Here is a 21,705-nt window from a genome sequence, read left to right as displayed (position 1 = left end):
AAACGGAGATGAGCACCGCCCCCTAGAGTCGGGAACGACTGGCACATATGCGCAAGGGGAAATTTTAGCTTTAAACATCTACTCTTCTCTTTAAAAAAAAAAAAAATCCTACTTGGAGATGCTGCCATTGAACTGCTCCATGCAGGCTCAGGGCTTAGGTGATCGTCTATAAAATTTTGAATAGTTTATATTCAACCTGTCTGTGTCCTTATTGGCATGAGTGGCAAAATGCTGCCCTCTTCAGGATGTACAAAATCAGAGCTGGGTTGTTGTGGGGTGGGGGATGGGGCTCTGCAGAAGAAGAAAAAGCCACTCGGGGTTTGAAAAGATGGAAAGTTAAAATTGGAACAGGAGGTATCCGACAGGGATGTTGGCTACGACAGTGTGATCAAAGCCAGCTCGTTTTTCATGTCCTGCGACTGGAAGCAAGCATTGATGTTTCAGATGTTACTGGCACGGTCCTTGCTGCTCACGGCCACTGTGTGCGCAAGCTGAAGACACACAAAAGCTTCCGTTTCCCCCAAATCTAAGCGAGCAATGAAAAGGAAAGACAAGTTAATCAGGATTTTTTTTATTATTGAAAATGATGGAGGTGTCAATAAAAACAAACAGTGCTCGAGCGGGAGTCCCAGATGTTCTTTTTAAATCTTTGTGCGGCGTTAAGTCCTGGGGCCAGATCAGGCTCCAGAGATTCCGGCGAGGCTTAGCATTTGCCAAGACAGCTTTATTCTTCTGCCAGCCCTCCGTGGGGTGGCTGGGCAAAAACACAAGAGATATTTTGACATATTAAACCAGCTGCGGCGAACGGAGCCTCAGAAAAACTCCAGGCAGCGTAGAGAAAAAAAACAGGGCACAAATTGAATCAGAGCAAATTTACAGAGAATGTGAGCCTGGAAAACAGCTTTTTCTTTTTTTCTTTCTTTCCTTTTCTCTCTCTCTCTCTCCCTTTCTTTCCTTTTTCCCCCCTTCCTTCCTTCCTTCCCTTTCTTTCTCACATCCTGCAATAGGACCACATTTTTTCTGCTGTCTGTAAAGTATACTTTGGTCTGGTGGCCAATGGACAGCCAACTGTCTGAGGTCAGTGCCTGACAGTGACAACCCAACAAACACCTACTTCTCTGAGATCTTCAGAATGCATATTCAATTCTCATAAAACTGCCTTGCCTTGCCCACCCCCCCAAATTGGAAAGGAAGCTAGAATCTGGGTGGCAAGGGTCTGGTGGGACAGAAACCTGACTCAGGATCCTGAAATGGGAGGCAATTCTTGTGTGAAATCACAGGCGTGAGGGTGGGCGAACAAGCCCAGCACGAAGAGGGAAGCAGGGAAACCAGTGGTAGCTTGAAAACAGCGGTGAAATCCTAGACTTCAGCTACCGGATCTGCGAGTCCGCTACCTGAGGCGTGCCCGCACAGCGTTAAAAAAGGAACATTTTGAAACCTTCCGATTCTGCAAAGGTAAGTAGAACAGTGACGGAAGGGAGAATCCGCTGTGCCACGTGATTTAGATTACCTAGAAAGCCGGAAATCCCACGATTCTAGCTAATATAAATTGCACGTCATAGCTGATCATTGGAAATACCGGTTCGCTTGAACCGGTAGCATTTTTTTTACTACCAATTCGCCCGAACTGGTCCAAACCGGTAGCATTTCACCCCTGCTTGAAAACCACAGCAAACAAGGCTCGAGTTTCTGGTGCCCAGTTGCAAGCATCAGGAGAATCCCTTTCAAATGCCGGTGTGCTTCAGTCTAGAGCAGTGATGGCTAACCTTTTTGCCATCGCATGCCAAAAGGGGGGGGGGAGTGTGGGGGGGTTGCACACGTGCCCCCCCCCATGCTTTTGGCACATGATGGCACAGTGGGCCCAGTAGGCCTATTTTTTGCCCTCCCCAGGCTCCAAAGGCTTTCTAGGCGCCTGGGGAGGACAAAAACAGCCTTCCCCCCTTCCCCCCGGAAGCCAGAAACGGCCCGTTTGCTGACTTCCAGTGGAACCGGAAGGCCCGAAAATCAGCTGGCCGACGTGTGCATGCACGCCGGAGCTGAGCTCGCGTGCCCACCAATATGGCTCCGCATGCCACCTGTGGCAAGCGTGCCATAGGTTCGCCATCACGGGTCTAGAGGGTACCAAGCCTCTGTATCCCAGCATACATCAGGGGAACCATGAATTGCTCTCAAATCCTCCCGATACTGCCACTTGGAGAGGCGCCATCCAAAGCCACCATAAACCAGCAGCACCTCTTCAATGCTCATCGAAACACCTGCGTGAAATGAATGGAGTCATCTCTGACCACACGTTTGTTTGCTTCGGTATAACCATGGTACATCTTATCTCCAGCCCAAAGCATTACGAAGCTCCATCCAGATAAGCACCGTTGTTCTCGTCATTAAGAGACAGAGAAAGGCCAAGAAATCTGGTTGGGTTTTGTGTCCATTTGGGGGCACATCTCCCTCCCCAAAGGATGCGATGCCCGTTGTTCAAAATTATCACCAAATGGGACATTTGGACTCCCTTCAGCTTCTCGTTCAGGCCACTGGCGTTTGAGCAAGGGTGTTTGAAAGCTTTGCAAGTTGACAAAGGGAGCCTCTTGGGAAACGATGATTGCCAGATCTTATCTGACTCTTCTCATGGACTCTGTTGCCAGCAACGTGATGATGGGTGGCAGAGGGAATATGCAAATTGATGCTGTAATCCAACGTGGACAGCGATGTTCAGAGAGGATGTGAACGATTGCACAATTTATAGTTATCACTCCATGGACTGTTGTGTTAGTAAGGTGAGGCATTTCTTACTCAAAGAAGATGGTGTCAGCACCTGAACTCTAAAGACGATCTGGGACCGGGTTCAGCCTCCCATGCTGAGAACAGCTGGGAAATGATCCAAAGTCATTTTTCCTAGAATACCACAAGAAATCTCTAGAGCTCTTCCAATAGAAACTTTTAAGACCAGAAAGTAGACTTGGGGAGGGGAGGGGGGGAGCATTAGATGCAATGATTGCTTTAGTGCTTTTGATTTTTTTTCTCTTGCTGGTGCGTTTTTTTTTTCTCCCCCCAAAAAATCTATTTTAAAAAAGGATTTTTATTACGTGGCCTTGGCGGGTAGTTCTAACTCGGAGTGCGAACCTTTCGACTTATGAAACGCAGACGATAGAAGAAACAACAGCAAAAAGCAGGAACCAAAACTCAGAGAACTGAGAATTTTATAAAGATGATTTCTCCCTTCGTGAAAAAGAAGTATTTCAGGAAATCTGACGTTCGCGGATCAGGAAAAAAAACCCCAACCTTATGCGGTTTGGTGAAGATTATAAACTCATGTGTGTATATATATACATGCATATATTTATATATATAAATATATGCACATTTATGTATATATATATATGTGTGTGTGTTTGTGTATTCTGTGAAAGCTTTTTATTTTCAGGGAACCTGATGTCTCCCTAGACTAGAGTTTAGGGAGGGAGCCAGGGGGAGCCAGAAGGATGCCGAAGACATAAAAAAGTCCCAACAGGAGGTTGAGCTTGGCTGTCCTTTGCGGGATTTTGAGGAAACTTTGGCTCCGGAACTGCCGTTCTAAGGAAAACGCCATGGGCAGGGTGAGGAGCGGTAGAGCCATACTGACGGTGTAGCGGGTAGCCAGGACGCAGAAGATGAGGTACGGCAGGAACAGCAAACTGCTGTAGAGGACGTAAGAGAGCGTGGGGCCGATGAGAATGGCCAGTGTGACAATGCCCGCCTGCCGGTCGGACTCCATGTCCCGAGTGTTGTTGCTGTGCAGGATGGCCTCCGTGCTGAGGGCCAAGGGCACGGCGTAGAGCAAGGGCGAGATGGACAGGTAGCCCACCTGGAGGGCATAGGCGAACATCACAGCCAGGGGCCCAAAGGTGATCAGGATGACCACGTCACCCAGCGCAACGTACTTAAATCCGATGCCTGCAGTAACGACAAGGAGGAGAAATTAAAATAAATTCAGCAGAGGAGATCTTGACTTCTCCTGAGGCAGAAGGTTCCATGGACAAAGGGCCGGGGATGCCACGGCCAACTCGCCACAGGACAAGTCAATGCTGTATTCATCATTTCGTTCAGTTACTTTTATTAGTGGCCACCGCATTTTTGTTGAAATTAACTCTGGTATTTCTGAATTGACTTTCTTTCTTTTATTATTATTGGCCACGGTTCCATTGAAATTCATTTCACTTTAATTTGTTGAGTTGTCCTGGGCGAGTTGGCCCATTCCACACTGACAAAACAGCTCCTGCTAAGGAAGAATCTCCTAATATTCTACCAAAAACAGCTGTATAAGACTAGAGTCCTGGGGTAACTTAAGAACATGCTTGCTGGATCTGAGACTACCCCGCTCCAATTCTTCCCTTCTCCAGGGTCTTTCCACTGAGGAAAATTCAATTCACTGCCTTAGAGCGCCGTGGTGGCACAGTGGTTAGAAGGCGGTATTGCAGACTAACTCTGCCCACTGCCAGCAGTTCAATGCTGGTTCAAGATTGACTCAGCCTGCCATCCTCCTGAGGTTGGTAAAATGAGGACCCAGATTGTTGGGGGCAACAGGCTGACTCTGTAAACAGTATATAATGGTATATAAGTCTAAGTGCTATTGGGTATGTTTTCCCTGCAGGATTAATGGCTCCTGCAGTTTAAAGAATTTCCAGGAAGAGGTGATGGGAAGTATTTTCCCCAGTGAAGGTAAAAGGTAAAGGTTCCCCTTGCACATATGTGCTAGTCGTTCCTGACTCTAGAGGGCGGTGCTCATCTCCATTTGAAAGCCGAATAGTCAGCGCTGTCCGAAGACGTCTCCGTGGTCATGTGGCTGGCAGGACTCAATGCCAAAGGCGCACGAAACGCTGTTCCCTTCCCACCAAAGGTTGTTCCTATTTTTCTACTTGCATTTTTTTTACGTGCTTTCGAACTGCTAGGTTGGCAGAAGCTGGGACAAGTCACGGGCACTCACCCCATGACACGGCGCTCGGGATTCAAACCGCTGAACTGCCAGACCTTTCGATCGACAAGCTCAGCCTCTTAGCCACTGAGCCACCGCATTCCTAGTGAAGGCAGGGAGAATCCCTACTGGATGTGAGTCTAGATCTAGAAGAACAACCCCTATCTAGCAACTGTCCAAGCTATATTTGTATTCACAAAAAGCACAGAAAGAGCTCTGTGAAACACCAGAGGCAGGATCCATCCTTCTAACCTGACTGCCATTTGCTCCTTTATTCCTGGAAGCAGGATAGCATCACGGAGGTTAAGGCAAATGTTGGGGGTTTCTTTCCCAAGTTTAATTGATTCAGACATACAGGCCATATAACTCCATTTCTGGGCCTGGTCTCTAACATTTAAACGGGCAGCATTTTAATGGGATGCAGGGTTTTGCTTTGTTTTTTTTTTCCCCCTTCCCATGTTCCACAGCGCGGAAGGGAGACCACACAGAGAAGCCCTGCTTACCTCCCGTGTAGAGAAAAGAGCTGGAGAGTCCTCCGAAGTAAATCAAGGCCAGGTGTTCCAATTTGAGGGTGGAGAAGCAATAGAGGCATGCTGCCGAGATGCAACCCAAAGTGTATAGGAAGACCCCAAATCGGACCACATCCTGAGGCTCCAAGATTTGATCCACCAGGGTCCGGTCGTCACTTTTCTTGTGGTCGATGCCTTTGGAAAAATCATAGTATGTGTTCACGAGGTTGCCGGCTCCGTGGACTGCCAAGACGGTGACGGCGCTGCCAACCAGAAGCCCCAGGTCGAGGGTACCCTGGGAGCGGTAAGCCAGGGCGCTCCCGAGAGCCACCGGGGTGAGGGAAGCACTGAAGCTCCAGGGCCGGAGAGCCAAGACGTATGAGGCACATTTATGTGGCCACCTGTTGGATGGAATTCCTTCTTCAGTTGTCTCACTGCTCTGTAGACTTTCGGTCCCAATGCTGATCTTCTCCGTCTCGTCTTCCATTTCCATGGCTGAACACGCGCCTCTTAAGGGGGCAGGTGCTGAAAACTGACCTGAGGAAGGAAGGAAGGAAGGAAGGAAGGAAGGAAGGAAGGAAGGAAGGAAGGAAGGAAAGAGAAAGAAAGAGAGAAAGAAAAAGAAAGGAAGGAAGGAAGAAAGGAAAGGAAAGGAAGGAAGGAAGGAAAGAAAGAAAGAAAGAGAAAGAAAGAAAGTTAGTTAGTTTGTGCAATTGCTAATTTTTTTAATGGTTTCCCCCCCCCCCTCTTTTTTTTTTTTAACCTGGAAGATGCTTTAGGAAAGAAAGGAGACACTTTACGGACTGTATTTGGACAAGGAAAAATTGGGCAAACAGGGTGAGAAGGAAAAGAGGAATGAGAGCCTCCTCAGGTGAGAGGACATGCTTTTCAAAGTCCAGGGACTGACCTGAAAGAGCTAAGAAAAAAACCCCAAGGAAGCAAGTGGAAAAATTAAGACAACTAAACGATAAAAAAAATATTTATTTATTCAATTTTTATGGCCGCCCATCTCAGTCAATGACTCTGGGCAGGCATAGAAATAGAGATAGCTAACTAAATACCCAATTTAGCTAAATAATTGCTGTAATATATCTGAAGCTGCGCATCCACAATGCAACTGATAGTAAGCCCTTACCTGCTAAATGACTGTGTTAAATGATCAGTTTGGCGAGAGAGAAAGAGAGAGAGAGAGAGAGAAACAGACAGACAGACAGACAGAAAGAGAAAGGGAGAAAGAGAAAGAAAGGGAGAGGAGGAGGGAGGGAGACAGCAAGAAAAAGAAAGTGGGAGAGAGAGAAAGGGAGAGAGGCGAAAGAAAGAGAAAGGGAGAGAGAGAGAAAGAGAGAGAGAGAAACAGACACAGACTGAGAGACAGAAAGAGAAAGAAAGAAAGGGAGAGAGAGAGAGAAAGGGAGTGAAGGCCCAAATTATCATATGATAATTTGGGCGAAAAATTTCAGATACAATATTGAATTAGAAAAATGGGAGAAATTATGGAATATAAATTATAAACTAACAATGTCTGTATCCTATAAAGAAAACATGTACAAGATGTTTTATAGGTGGCACCTTCTGCCTGCCAGATTGGCAAAGATCTTCCCGAACACCTCCCCGCTACGCTGGAAATGCAAACACCAAAAAGGAACCTATTACCACATGTGATGGTCTTGTCAGAAAGCAAAACAATTTTGGCAATCAATTAGAATACAAATAGAAGAAATTATAAACCAACAAATAGAAATAAGGCCAGAAATCTTCTTATTGGGAATAATTATCAGGCCATATGAAAAAGAAATAAGATATTTAATCATTCATATATTGACAGCAGCACGAATAGTTTTCGCTCAAAATTGGAAAAGCAATGATATACCATCAGAGGATAAGGTGATTAGTAAAATTATGGACAAGCTCACAAAGAGATGGAAATGGACAAGCTCACAAAGAGATACAAGAAAAAGATGAAACGGATTACTATTTAGTATGGGAGAAATGATATAAATGGTTGGAGGAGAAAAAGGAAAAAAGATATGGAAATAAATGAGAAGATATAAATTGTGGATAGGAAATTAAGTACCAATTTATGTTAATAGTAAATCAAATATGTAGATTAAGAGAACACATATAGATGATATATTAGGAATATAGGGATAAGGGATAAGTTAAAGTAAGAAAGAGAAAATGTATAAATATGAATATAGACTACTGATGCGACATGTTGAAAAGAAGATGTAAAGATGGATTTTTATTTGTGTGTTTTGTTGTTTGTTTGTTCGTATCAAAAAAAAGTTTAATAATTTTTTTTTAAAAAAAGAAAGAAATAAAGGGAGTGAAGGAGGGAGAGAGCAAGAGAAAGAAAGAGGGAGAGAGAGAAAGGGAGAGAGGGGGAGAGGAGAAAGAAAGAGAAAGAAAGAAAGGGGGAGAGAGAGAGAGAGAAAGGGAGAGAGAGAAAGAGAGAGAATTGTTTTCCTTCATTAACCCTCAGTGGAGAGAAGTAGCTGCCTTGTTCATTTAGAAGTCTGATTTCACCCTGTTTAAGAGATGACCCCAAAATGGGCTCCCCGATGAAATCTCACTCTTGCTCATAAAGCCTTTACTTTGTTTCAGGCTCAGAAAGCCAACTCAAGGGTGCAGCAGTCTCTTTCACCCTGAATCCCGCTCTCAAATGTGGGCGAGAATTCTGCTCCAAGAATTCCAAGTGGATGGAGGGGGGGAAAAAAAAAAAGAAAAAAAAATCATGTCTTTTTAAAAATAGTAAGGGGGGTCTCCAGAAGTGGTAGGACTACAATTCCCAGCAGCCACTCAGCACAGCTAATGTGGGGGAGGGGGAAGTGGGGTAATTCCATAGCAGCAGGAAGTCTATCAATCATTTTTTTTTCCTGTTGAAACTCAACCAAAGAATTTCCTGAGCAAAAACGCTTTTAATCAAAGATCAAGCCCTATAAAAAAAGTACAAGTTTCCCTTTTTTTAAAAAAAAACAACCTTCTACCAAATCGTTTGGCACAGAGACAGGTAAGCTGACAGTCTCCAACTGTTGAGGACAACTTCATCACTCTTTCACCTCTGGCCATGCTGGCTGGGAGGATGGGAGCTGAGGATCAAAACATCTCAAAGGCCACTACTGCGGTCTTCCACAGACCAGGAGCAGCGTTTCCCAAATCTCAAACCGGAGCCCTAGCAGCCTTACCTGGAGGGGCTGGGATCTATTCTGCGCAGATCAGACGTTTTCTCCGGAATTGCAGAGGCGTGGGGTTGAAATTATGCAGACCAACAGGCTCTGTATCCGAAGCCAGACATTTTCTAGTAGTACAACTGGATCGCGTAATCAGGACAGTTCTTAACTCCAAATCTGGAGAAACACGGCGAGGTAGAACCGGATAGATTAGTGGCAAGACATGAAGGATCCAACTGGATGGACTAATTCCCGGTGTCATCCGAGGCTGGCTGAGTTGCAATTAAAGCACCCTCCCAGTAAGAAGGCAGACCGGGTTTTTTTCTCCCCCTCACCACTGCTAGCATTCAGGGTTTTTTTTTGTTTTATATGTTTTATTTATACATTTTTCTTTAGTAGACATAAAAACTCAGTATCTACATGATCAGTGTGTTGTCTGAGTACAGTTGGTTTTGAAAGGTAATAATAGTAATAATAATATCACTCATAATCACATAGTAATAATAATTATTATAATTATAACAAGTAAATAATAATCATATTTGCTTATCCATACTAGTAACCTTCATTCTTTTAAGCTTTTAAGTTTCCAACTTCTGTTTCTGTTAACTAACCATTGGTAGAATAAATCCCATGTTAAAAAATATTCTGTTTCTTCCTTCTCCTTTATTCTGAGTGTTAATCTATCCATCTCTGCGCATTCTGGTTTTTTTATTATTACACGTTCATCTGTCGGGATTTCTTCATTTTTCCACTGTTATGCAAATACAATTCTCGCTACTGTTAACACATGTAGAATTAAATATGTATTCCCTTTATCAGAAACCCTGAAAGGGACCCCAAGGCCCAAAAGGCACAGCCTGAGGCCTGGTTTGGGGGTCCCTCCCCCTCCCCTGAGAAGGAAGGGCTGGGATGACAGTTGTAAGCCCCCCCCGGACCCCCCCATTTCCCCCTGGTTTGGGGGTCTCAGGAGCCCCTCCTCCCCTGAGAAGGAAGAGCTGGGATGACAGTTGGAAGCCCCCCTACTTTCCCCTGGTTTGGGGGTCCCAGGAGCCCCCCTCCCCTGAGAAGGAAGGGCTGGGATGACAGTTGTAAGCCCACCCCGGACCCCCCCATTTCCCCCTGGTTTGGGGGTCTCAGGAGCCCCTCCTCCCCTGAGAAGGAAGAGCTGGGATGACAGTTGGAAGCCCCCCCTACTTTCCCCTGGTTTGGGGGTCCCAGGAGCCCCCCTCTCCTGAGAAGAGCTGGGATGGCAGTTGGAAACCCCCCCTGCTTCCCCCTGGTTTGGGGATCCCAGGAGTCTCCCCTTCCCCTAAGAAGGGCTGGGATGACAGTTGGAAGCCCCCCTTAGCTTCCCCCTGGTTTGGGGGTCCCAGGAGCCCCCTCCTCCCCTAAGAAGGAAGGGCTGGGATGACAGTTGGAAGCCCCCCCAGCTCCCCCCTGATTTGGGGGTCCCAGGAGCCCCCTCCTCCCCTGATAAGGAAGAGCTGGGATGACAGTTGGAAGCCCCCCCCAGCTTCCCCCTGATTTGGGGGTCCCAGGAGCCCCCTCCTCCCCTGATAAGGAAGGGCTGGGATGACAGTTGTAAGCCCCCCCAGCTTCCCCCTGGTTTGGGGGTCCCAGGAGCCCCCCCTCTCCTGAGAAGGAAGAGCTGGGATGACAGTTGTAAGCCCCCCCCAGCTTCCCCCTGATTTGGGGGTCCCAGGAGCCCCCTCCTCACCTGAGAAGGAAGGGCTGGGATGACAGTTGGAAGCCCTCCGCCCCCATTTCCCTTTAGTTTGGGGGTCTCAAGAGCCCCCCCTCCCCTGAGAAGGAAGGGCTGGGATGACAGTTGTAAGCCCCCCCCAGCTTCCCCCTGGTTTGGGGGTCCCAGGAGCCCCCTCCTCCCCTGAGAAGGAAGGGCTGGGATGACAGTTGGAAGCCCCTCCCAGCCTCCCGCCCCCGTTTCCCCCTCCGGGGCCTCTCCGCGGCCTAGGCCGGCTGTGGACCATGGGGCTCGGGGTGCGAGGCCGGGGGCGTCTCCTCAGTCAGGACTCACCCAGGCGGGACGGCGCGGCTCTTTGCCCGGGAAGCTTTCTCCCCTGCCGCCTCCGCCCCTGGCCGGGGAGGGAGGGCCTTGGCGTGGGCCTCTCAAAGGCTCCAGGCCGGAATCCGGACCCCGCAGCCCGTGGTTCCGCTTCTCCTCAAGGGCAACGCGCTTCATTCTCCCGAACCCCGCAATAAAACAACCCCCCCACCCCCCGCAAATGCCTCAGAAAAAGAAGCCTAGCCCCGAATTAGGAAAAAAAAAATTAAAAAAAATTAACAAAGTATGGGGGGGCGTCTATTCTAGGAAATACGGTAGCGAGGGTCAATCATTCACTACTGGAACTAAATGGGCGATGACCGTTATTTCCTTTGCCGCCATGGACGCCTATGAAGGATTTAATTTAAAAAAAAAAAATAAGCGCGCGCCTATTCTGGGTATTACGGTAGAGGGTATTACGTGACCTTCACGTCGGCGAGACGTTGCGGATTCTTAAGGGGGGAAAGTTTTCGGCAACGTACGTTCAACCAGAGACGGGCCGCTAGACGCTTGCACATGCGCAATCTTAACGTTTGCCTTTTCAAGAGGCGGGCCGAACGCTCGTCTCCTCGCCTTGCTATTCATATGGGAGAGCGCCGCCTATTTTTGTGGGCGGGCCAAGGACGACTGGCAAAGGCGGGGCCAAGGATCAAAAAAAAAATAATTAAAAAAGCGCTTGCCGCTGCTATTGGCTAACGCCGTTGCCTATCTGCTCGGCTTGAGGAAGCCGATTGGCTGATTTGCTACGGAGGCGGGAGAGAAGGAAAATTTTAAAAAGCAAAACAAAAACAAAACTTTGATCAATATCGATTGTGATCACTTGTGCTACTGGGTTATTTTTTTTTTTTTAGCTAACTTAACACGAGTTCGTTTTTTAAATTTAAATTTAGGTACACAGGCCTAGTCAGACTTAGCTTGTCGATCAGAAAAGGTCGGCAGTTCGGCGGTTCGAATCCCTAGTGCAGCCTGAGCAGGGGGGTTGGGCTAGATGACCTCCCAAGGTCCCTTCCAACTCTTGTTACTGTTACTGACCTCCCTCCAAACGCCAAAACCAACCTTTCCTTGTTTAACCCTCTTGCAAAACGGTCAGAGCTGATTGTCAAAAGATTTGCACTATTCCGAACTTTCAACAAAGTTGGATTGAGAGACTTTAGGGAAATATCATTTATTAATCTAATTAATTCTGATTAACTCCTACTCCCACCCGCCACTTCCCACTCGCCGTCCAAAAAACTTACATTGCCTCGAGTCTTTTTTTTTTCCCCCTCCCGAAACGCGTAAAGAGTGCCCAGGAGTATTTGTAGCTCCTGGGCACTCTGCACATGCTCAGAGGCTCGGCAAACCAAGCCCCTTCCCCACTCCCGGCGCTTTAGTTAGCTTTGCAAAAAAGAGGGATCGGGAGCAATCGCCTCTCGCCCCCCCACCACCACAGGCTTGGTCACCCCCCCAGTCCTGGTGGCTTTAACAGTAACAGAGCTGAAAGGGACCTCGGAGGTCATCTATCCCAACCCCCTTGCTCACGCAGGAGACCTGTGCTAGGGATTCGAACCGCCGAACTGCCGACCTTTTCTGCATTTTTCTGATGATTTTCTCATTCAGCCACTGAGCCACCTGGGCTTTCTATGCGGAAAGGCTGGGCCGGCGGGGGATGATGGGAGCTGGAGTCCAACCAGGGTATGGGGAGAAGAGAGGGGCCTCGGATTCCCTCCTCCCCCCCACCCCCCAATTCTTGGCTGCGGAGCTCAAGTCTGCAATCAGACACGCCTTCCTGGCTGCAGGCCACGCCCCTCCGCGGACCACGCCCCCCCGGTAGCCACGCCCACCCTGACATCAGCTGGGCTGCCTGGCATTAACAGGGAAGCTTCCACCCATTTCCTTGACCGCCACCGAGCGACCCATGTCCCCCCTGGTCTCCGCCGCCTGCTGTTGCTGCTCCAGCCGCCGCCCACCGCCGCCTTCCCGGGCCAGGTAAACCCCGAAGTTAAGGAGCAGCGGGCGGGGAGGGGAGCAGCCCAATTCGAAAGGAAAGGAGGCCAAGCGGAGAAGCCCGGGGGTGTCGTCGCTCCTGCCACCCCCCCTCCCTGCAGCAGCACAGGCAAGCAATTGGGGATCCTTAAAAGCACCCCAGGGTGGGAGGTCAGCCAGGCCAAATGCCCCTCCTTCCCCCAAGATCCTGGCAGAAGAGCAAAAGGAGCAAGAGTGTCTCTGAGCATGTCCAGAGTTGTAGCAAAAGGAGGAAGACAGAGGGGGAATTCAAATTTTGTTACTACCTGTTCTGTGGGCGTGGCTTGGTGGGCGTGGCAAGAGAAGGATGCTGCAAAATCTCTATTCCCTCCCCACTCCTGGGGGAAGGATGCTGCAAAATCCCCATTCCCTCCCCACTCCTGGAAGAAGGATGCTGCAAAATCTCCATTCCCACCAGGATATTGCAAAATCTTCATCCCCACCCCACTCCTGGGGGAAGGATACTGCAAAATCCCCATTCCCTCCTCACTCCAGGGGGAAGGATACTGCAAAATCCCCATTCCCACACCACTCCTGGGGGAAGGATATTGCAAAAATCCCCATTCCCTCCTCACTCCTGGGGGAAGGATACTGCAAAATCTCCATTCCCACCCCACTCCTGGGGGAAGGATACTGCAAAATCTCCATTCCCTCCTCACTCCTGGGGGAAGGATATTGCAAAAATCCCCATTCCCTCCCCACTTCTGGGGGAAGGATACTGCAAAATCTCCATTCCCACCCCACTCCTGGGGGGAGGGATACTGCAAAATCCCCATTCCCACCCCACTCCTGGAAGAAGGATACTGCAAAATCCCCATTCCCTCCCCACTCCTGGAAGAAGGATACTGCAAAATCCCCATTCCCACCCCACTCCTGGGGGAAGGATATTGCAAAAATCCCCATTCCCACACCACTTCTGGTGGAAGGATACTGCAAAATCTCCATTCCCACCCCACTCCTGGGGGGAGGGATACTGCAAAATCCCCATTCCCACCCCACTCCTGGGGGAGGGATACTGCAAAATCCCCATTCCCACACCACTTCTGGGGGAAGGATACTGCAATATCCCCATTCCCACCCCATTCCTAGGGGAAGGATACTGCAAAATCCCCATTCCCTCCCCACTCTGGGGCCAGCCAGAGGTGGTATTGGCCGGTTCTCCGAACTACTCAAAATTTCCATTACCCGTTCTCCAGAACCTGCTGAAATAGCACCCCTGGAACAAGAGTGTCTCTGAGCATGTCCAGAGTTGCGCCCTGTAGCTTTAGGAGCCAGATGGCTTTTTGCCCACTTCCTATATAGTACCGTGTAGCTTTTGGCTTTTTTTTTTTCTTTGCTCCGTTTCCTGTTGCAACACTTCTGTGTCCTTGGGATTGGAGGGCGCTAGTCCTCATGATGTTTGCTCAACGCTCAGTTCTCTCCAGAGGAAGGAACTCACCCTGCAGGATTTGCCGGAGGACACTTTGCTGGACGTCCTCTCCTGGGTTCCCAAGCGGGACCTGATCCACAACTGCCGGCTGGTCTGCAAACGGTGGCGTTACCTAGTGGACCTTCCGGTGGTCTGGAAGAGGAAATGCGAGCGGCTCGGCTTCCACCTGGAGCCGCTGGAAGGCAGCCTTCCGGATTGGAGGGAGTTTTTCTTCAGCTTGAGCAAAAGGAATCTCCTGAGGAACGTTTGCGGAAGAGGTTGGTCCTTGCTTGAAAGGCTGTTCGGAGCCGGACGACAATTCCCGGAGTCTTTCCAGAACAGGGATCTCCAACCTTGGCAACTTTAAGCCTGGCGGACTTCAACTCCCAGAATTCCTCAGCCGGCTTTGCTGAGGAATTCTGGGAGTTGAAGTCCCCAAGTCTTAAAAGTTGCCAAGGTTGGAGATCCTTGGATTAAAAGACTTCCAAGATCCCTTCCAACTCTTGTTATTCTATTCCCGGGATGGCAAACCTAGCGTGCCACAGGTGGCACGCGGTGCCATATCGGTGGGCACGCGTGCTCCACTCCGGCGCACATGCACACGCTAATTTTCGGGCCTCCTGGTCCCACTGGAAGTCAGCAAATGGGTCATTTCTGGCCTCCGGGGTGGGGTGGGGAAGGCTGTTTTTGCCCTCCCCAGGTTCCTAGAAAGCCTCTGGCGTCTGGGGAGGGCAAAAAACAGGCCTACCGGGCCCACTGTGCCATCGTGTGCCAAAAGTGTGGGGAGCAGGAGGGGGCGGGTCATATATGCATGCGTGGGGGGCTGGGGCACATAGAATTATGGGTGTGGGCACGCATGTGCGCGACCCCCCGAACGCCCCCCCCCACACTTTTGGCACGCGATGGCAAAAAGGTTAGCCATCACTGTTCTGTTCTATTCAAATTCTGTTTTATTCTATTCAAACCCAGTCATTCCTTGTTAATTTGCCTTTTTTTCTTTTTGCTTCTTTCCTGCAGCGGGGCTGAGATACTGGGAACTGCATCCCGCGGACTGGATGGCCGACTGGATGCCTGAGGATATTCCCAGTGGGTTCAAGAGGCGTTTCTTCAAGATATTTAAAAAGAAACGCAAATCCCCTCTTCCAGACACCGTTTGGACGGTCTTCGTACCAACCTGGCACCAAGATGGCGGCCTGAGGTATTTTTAAATTTTGATAGCAAAGAGTTAGGGAGCTCATCCGGGAATTGGGACGTTTGGCATGGTCCCCGGTGATCTCCCCCAAGTCAAAACCAGGCCTCTGCAAAAGAGTCTGAGATTGTACAGGTAGTCCTCGATTTACGTCCGCAATAGAGCCCAACATTTCTGTTGCTAAGTGAGAGCGTTGTTAAGTAAGTTGTGCTCCATTTTACGACTTTTCTTGCCACATTGGTTTAAGCCAGTGATGGCTAACCTTTTTGCCATTGTGTGCTCCCCACGCTTTTGGCACGCGATGGCACAGTGGGCCCGGTAGGCCTGTTTTTTGCCCTCCCCAGGCTCCAGGGGCTTTCTAGGAGCCTGGGGAGGGCAAAAACAGCCTTCCCCATCCCCTGGAGGCCAGAAACCGCCTGTTTACTGACTTCCAGTGGGACCAGAAGGCCCGAAAATCAGCTGGCCAGCGTGTGCATGTGGGCCAGAGCGGAGCTCACGTGCCCAGTCATAGCTCTGCGTGCCACCTGTGACACGCGTGCCATAGGTTCGCCATCACGGGTTTAAGTGAATCACAACAGTTGTTAAACTGAGTAACACGGTTGTTAAGTGAATCTGGCTTCCCCATTGTCTTTGCTTGTCAGAAGGTCGCAAAAAGGGGCATCGCATGATCCCGGGATGCTGTGAGCGTCTGTTCTGCCCCAGCTAAGGACCTCAAAGAACATAGCACACATAAAGTTTGTACAAAACTTAAATTTACTAAAATAATTCAGTCTTTTCCAAACAAAGGCTGTTAATAAACTTCCTTAACAGTCTACAAGAAAACAAAGATAAAGTAATCACAATCTTACTAAGGTTGGCAGAAAGCCCAGAAGCAATTTGCAGAGAATCCAGACCGAAGGAGAATGAACTAAAGTTGTTCCCTACAATTTGCTTCAGTTGGTGTTCCTCCTTAAATAGGCTAAGGTAGTGGCCAATTAGACCCAAGCCTTACTCTTGAGGAGACCTCTTCCTGAGGAGCCACTCCTGCCTTTTGGCAGCTCTGCACGTGCCCGTGCATCGAGAAGAGGCTCCTCCTCTTCTTCCTCTTCACCCATGGAAGCTTCTGGAGGTTCTGAAGGCCCTGGCTGAATCCCTGCCTCTGGCACCACATCTTCTCCAGCCTCCTCATTGTCTGACTTGGGTGCCAGCTGCACCACACCAGCCTCCTCGTTGTCGGAATCAGCTACAATCCGCACAGGCCATTGACGGGCCACAACAGCGTCATAAATATGAGTCAGTGGCCAAAAGGGTCTGAGTTTTGATCATGTGACCCTGGAGATGCTGCAAGGGTGGTGTGGAAAAACCCTCGCCAAGTTGCTTTTTTCCGTGCCGTTGTAACTTCAAACAGTCACTAAGTGAATTGCGGTAAGATGAGGACCACCTGTATATCTCTGCTGAAGGTGGATTTCCCGCAGGAGCTTCCAGCTTCTAACCCTCTCCGGCTCCAGTGTCTTTTCTGTAGACGAGGATGGCCTTTCTTCATTTCTGCCTCTGTTTAGGTTTTTTGTGAAGAAGAAACAACGCGTCACCTTGAAGGACAAAGGGATCCCGAACTGGGTAATGGATGAAATGAAGCCCCAAATCACGGTGAAGGATTGGTGAGTACTGGAGTGGGGGCGAATTGTACGATGATGAACGGGTTCTCTTTCTTCAAAAGGCCCCAAATATTCTCTTGAGAAGAGAACTCGGGTTCCCTAAATGGTGTATTTAGGTGTTCGGACCTAGACTTCCTTAGAAATTAAACAGCACAAACTGAGTCCCGGCAAACCTCTTTAATTCATACGGCGGTAAATTACTTTCACGTACAGTCCGCAAGGCTTGATAAACAGTCTTTCAGAGGAAGGTTTATCAACACCCACCTTATCTCCCTTGGAATGCTGCCAAAGAACTAATTTCCAGACGCAGGGCAAGGCCAAACTTGGCACAGAGTCACAAACAGAATTTTCAAATCTTGAATCGGCCAGATGAACTAATTGTTTCCTGCAAAAGCTCATGTCCCGTTCGCTCTTCTTTTATGTCTTATGGGAGGGGACAATCATCTCTAAGCCTTACTCCCAAGTCGACCCTGTTTCCTTAATTGTTCCTGTTTCCTGGCAGCTCTGCTTTTGTTCACACTGGGAACAGGCTCCCACTGTTCTTCTGCCTCGCTGATGTCAGACTCCGGAGACTCGGGAGGCAGCAAAGAACTACCAGATGACCTTGGCCCCCTCTCTACCTCCGACTCAGAGCCCTCATCCGAGCCTTCCCCAGACTCCAGGACTGGCCCACGTTCCTCCCCAACCTCCTCACTGTCCGAATCTGCTGCCAGCTCTGCTGGCCACTGGCGGACCACAACATTAGGAGGGGGGGAAATCAAGTTATGTATGCCAAATAGGTTTTGGATTCTTCATGCCCAAAACTCGGAGAGCAAGATAGCTGGTTAAAATGAGATTGACACTTTTATCATTCTAAAACAAGGTTCTCCAATCTTGGCCACTTGAAGATTTGTGGACATGGCTGGCTGGGGAATTCTGGGAGTTGAAGTCCACAAGTCTTCAAGTGGCCAAGGTTGGAGACACCTGATTTAGAGGATGTAAGTTAGGCTGGAGTAAAGGTTTTTCTTCTTCTAACATTAGGCTGTCCAAAGAGATGGTTTTACGCAGGGGTGAAATCCAGCAGGTTCTGACAGGTTCTGGAGAACCAGTTGCCGAAATTTTGAGTAGTTTGGAGAACCGGCAAATACCACCTCTGGCTGGGTGCAGAGTGGGGTGGGAATGTAGATTTTGCAGCATCCTTCCCCTGGAGCGGGGTGGGAATGAAGATTTTACAGCATCCTTCCCCTGGAGTGGGGTGGGAATGGAGATTTTGCAACATCCTTCCCCTGGAGCGGGGTGGGAATGGGGATTTTGCAGCATCCTTCCCCTGGAGCGGGGTGGGAATGTAGATTTTGCAGCATCCTTCCCCTGGAGCGGGGTGGGAATGTAGATTTTACAGCATCCTTCCCCTGGAGTGGGGTGAGAATGGGGATTTTGCAACATCATTTCCCTGGAGCGGGGTGGGAATGGAGATTTTGCAGCATCCTTCCCCTGGAGCAGGGTGGGAATGGAGATTTTACAGCATCCTTCCCCTGGAGAGGGGTGGGAATGGGAATTTTGCAGCATCCTTCCCCTGGAGCGGGGTGGGAATGGAGATTTTGCAGCATCCTTCCCCTGCCATGCCCACCAAACCACGCCCATAGAACCGATAGTAAAGAAATTTGAATTTCATCACTGGTTTTACGTTGCCTCCTTCAATACCCTCGACGTTATTTGAGGCACAAAATGGCCTTTGGAAGCAGCCAGCTGATGCTGGCTGTTTTCTGTCCCGTTTTTCTCCCTTGTAAACACAGGTATTTTAATGTGGACAATTCCCACTACCAGCTGACGGTGAATCTGCTCTCTGCCAATTGCGAAGTCCTCCAAAATTACTGCAAGATGTTTGAAGTCCGAGAACGAGTGCCTACTGTGGAAGAATGGCGGGAGGTAAAACAAAACATGGACATCCCTTTGTCTGAAATGGTACAGGGTAGTCCTCGATGTGCGACCACAATCGAGCCCAAAATTTATGTTGCCGAGCGAAACATCTGTCAAGTGAGTTTTGTCCCGTTTTACGACTTTTCTTGCCACGGCTGTTAAGTGAATCACTGCCGTGGATAAGTTGGTAGCTGTTGTGACCTAGGCTTCCTGAGTCCTTAAAACACACGAGTAGTCCCAAAAACCTCTCTTATTGCAACAGCTGTGAATTACGTTCATTCACAGCTGAGTCCCAATTACTTGCAAAAAGTCCTTCGGGAGAAGTCCTTCGGGATAATCACCAACCTTTATCTCCCTCGACATGCTGCCAAAGACCTACTTGGCAAAGCCACACGGAGTCCAGAATCAAACAGAGATGCCGACTGGGAACAGAGTTAACAACGTTGCTTTCCTGCAAAGAGCCCACGTGCCTTTGCTCCTCTTTTAAGCCTTACGGGAGGGGCCAATCATCTCCAGGCCTTACTCCCTAGTCGTCCCTTTTGCTTTAGCTGCTCTTGCCTTCTGGCAGCTCTGTGCATGCTGGCCGGCTAGGGCAACACTCGCGTGCCCACAGATATGGCTCCGCGTGCCACCGGTTCGCCATCACGGGTATAGGGTCTCCAGGTTGGACTAGATGACCTCCAAGATCCCTTCCAACTCTTATTATTCTGTATGCATTTCTCTCCTCTGTAGGTTTCGTACGTCTTTGAAAATTATCCGTCTGGAGTGCGCTATGTGGATTTTGAACACCGAGTGGGCTGGCGGTCGGCAGTGAAAGTAACCAACAGCAGTATTGCAGTGGATTTAGTATGACGAGGGGGCAGGGCTCCATATTTAGCACTTTCATGCCTTGATATCGTTTTAGAAGGGAGGAATTTTCTCTGCTTTGAAGTATTCTCCGAAGCTGTATGTTTACACTTGCGTACCAACCATAAATGCTGCTGTGATCATTTTACGGGACGATGGCAATATTTTCAAATCACGGGGAAGCGGGGGGAGGAGTAGCAAGTAGAATGGATTATTGGAAGTCACTTCCATATTAAAGTTTCCCGTTAAAAGTTTGGGAGAGCACAAATGGTTCTTTTGCATACACACATTTTGTGACCAAAGAAACGCACTTCACAAGCCTCGTTGGGACAAGCGAGAACAACTATGAAGCTGGAACACATGCAGGCAAGAGGGAAATTTGATTTTTTTTTTAAAAAAATGTGTTAAATGCCTTGATTGCGACTTGCTAATTATCGATATTCAATATTTGTACTTTGCCTTTCTCCCATACTGTTTCTTTTAGGCAAATTTAAAGGCGGGTTTGATCCAAAATATTACCGTGTTTACCGAAAATAAGACCCTGTCTTATATTTTTTTGAACCCTGAAATAAGCGCTTGGCCTTATTGCCCTGCACTCAAAAGCCTAATTGGGTTTATCATCAGGGGATGACTTATTTTGGGGGAAACAGGTTAGATGATAGATAGATGGATAGATATATGGATAGATAAATAGATGATAGATAGATGATAGATGGATTGTTAGATGGATAGATAAATAAATAGATGATAGATAGATAGATAGATAGATAGATAGATGATTGATAGATGATAGATACTCTGTTTCCCCGAAAATAAGACCCTCTCTTATATTTTTTTGAACCCTGAAATAAGCGCTTGGCCTTATTGCCATGCGCTCAAAAGCCCGATTGGGCTTATCATCACGGAATGTCTTATTTTGGGGGAAACAGGTTAGATGATAGATAGATGGATAGATAGATGGATAAATAAATAGATGATAGATGGATAGATGATAGATAGATGATAGATGCATAATTAGATGGATAGATAAATAGATGATAGATAGATGATAAATAGATGATTGATAGATGATAGATGCATAATTAGATGGATAGATAAATAGATGATAGATAGATGATAAATAGATGATTGATAGATGATAGATGGATAATTAGATGGATAGATAAATAGATGATAGATGGATAATTAGATGGATAGCTAGACGATTGATAGATAGATACTGTGTTTCCCCGAAAATAAGACCCTGTCTTATATTTTGTTTGAACCCTGAAATAAGCGCTTGGCCTTATTGCCATGCGCTCAAAAGCCTGATTGGGCTTATTATCAGGGGGTGTCTTATTCTGGGGGAAACAGGGTATTAAAAGTAAAACCTCTGAAATTCCAGGCCAAATTGTCGAAGGTTATTTATAGTTGTCTGAACAAGTCCAAGGAAGGGTGATCCGATCCTCTCTTGCGGAGAACAGGATGTAGTTAAAGGTGGTATATTTAAAAAAAATGTGGAAAGAAACTATATTTTATATAGAATTTCCTTGCCAGGAATGTCTGCTCAGGCTGCCTTCTAATTCTCAGTTTTCCACCGTTGAAAACGCTTTGTAAATGTCTCATGTCTCTTGTTGCCATTTGATGCTTTTGAATTATTTTGTAAAATTAAAGTCACTTGGGATTTTCTTAAAAAAAAACCAAAACTGATCTAGACTGCTTTGAACGCCTTCTTTCTGTAATATATTTATTATTATTATTTGTTTAATTATACATTTATATTGTGTGTGAACAGAGTTGGTTCTGGGTATATCAATAACAATATTATTGATCTCTATCACAATTTCTCAAATTTAAGTAATCCTTGTTATATTGTTCATACATATTCAAAAAATGCCTAACTCCTCATCTTTATCTCTACCTTCATCTATATCTTTCTTGTTCTATCTAAACATTTCTCTTATGTATGAACAAATTTAATGAAATTTCATTTATATTGATCCAAGTCACGCTAACGTCGTTAATAATCTCTGTCACATTTATCGAATTTATACAATCCT

At 47.8% G+C, this 21,705-nt stretch overlaps 2 protein-coding genes across 9 annotated transcripts; one reads left to right on the top strand and one right to left on the bottom strand.

The window, feature by feature from the left end:
* Window positions 1–555: 555 nt before the first annotated feature.
* UBIAD1 (UbiA prenyltransferase domain containing 1) lies at window positions 556–14,240 on the bottom strand. Of its 8 annotated transcripts, none has more exons than XM_034430199.3 (4): window positions 14,132–14,240; window positions 8,640–8,801; window positions 5,449–5,991; window positions 556–3,927 (listed from the first exon to the last, which is right to left on the bottom strand). In XM_034430199.3, exons 3-4 carry the CDS (start codon window positions 5,945–5,947, stop codon window positions 3,440–3,442), a joined length of 987 nt encoding a protein of 328 aa, XP_034286090.2. In that variant the 5' UTR covers window positions 5,948–5,991; window positions 8,640–8,801; window positions 14,132–14,240; the 3' UTR covers window positions 556–3,439. The 8 variants fall into 8 exon arrangements, with proteins under 8 accessions (XP_034286090.2, XP_087735096.1, XP_034286088.2 ...); XM_087878970.1 differs by lacking the exon at window positions 14,132–14,240 and adding an exon at window positions 11,115–11,246; XM_034430197.3 differs by lacking the exon at window positions 14,132–14,240 and adding an exon at window positions 10,663–11,096.
* On the top strand, window positions 12,520–21,361 carry LOC117673067 (F-box only protein 44-like). The gene is made up of 6 exons (XM_034430205.3): window positions 12,520–12,657; window positions 14,108–14,379; window positions 15,119–15,299; window positions 16,829–16,927; window positions 18,697–18,829; window positions 19,553–21,361. Exons 1-6 carry the CDS (start codon window positions 12,587–12,589, stop codon window positions 19,670–19,672), a joined length of 876 nt encoding a protein of 291 aa, XP_034286096.2. The 5' UTR covers window positions 12,520–12,586; the 3' UTR covers window positions 19,673–21,361.
* Window positions 21,362–21,705: the final 344 nt, after the last annotated feature.

Source organism: Pantherophis guttatus, chromosome 15 (genome assembly GCF_059756535.1).
Source record: "Pantherophis guttatus breed Tessera chromosome 15, ASM5975653v1, whole genome shotgun sequence".
NCBI classification, from domain to species: Eukaryota; Metazoa; Chordata; class Lepidosauria; order Squamata; family Colubridae; genus Pantherophis; species Pantherophis guttatus.
This window is presented reverse-complemented; position numbering and strand designations above follow the sequence as displayed.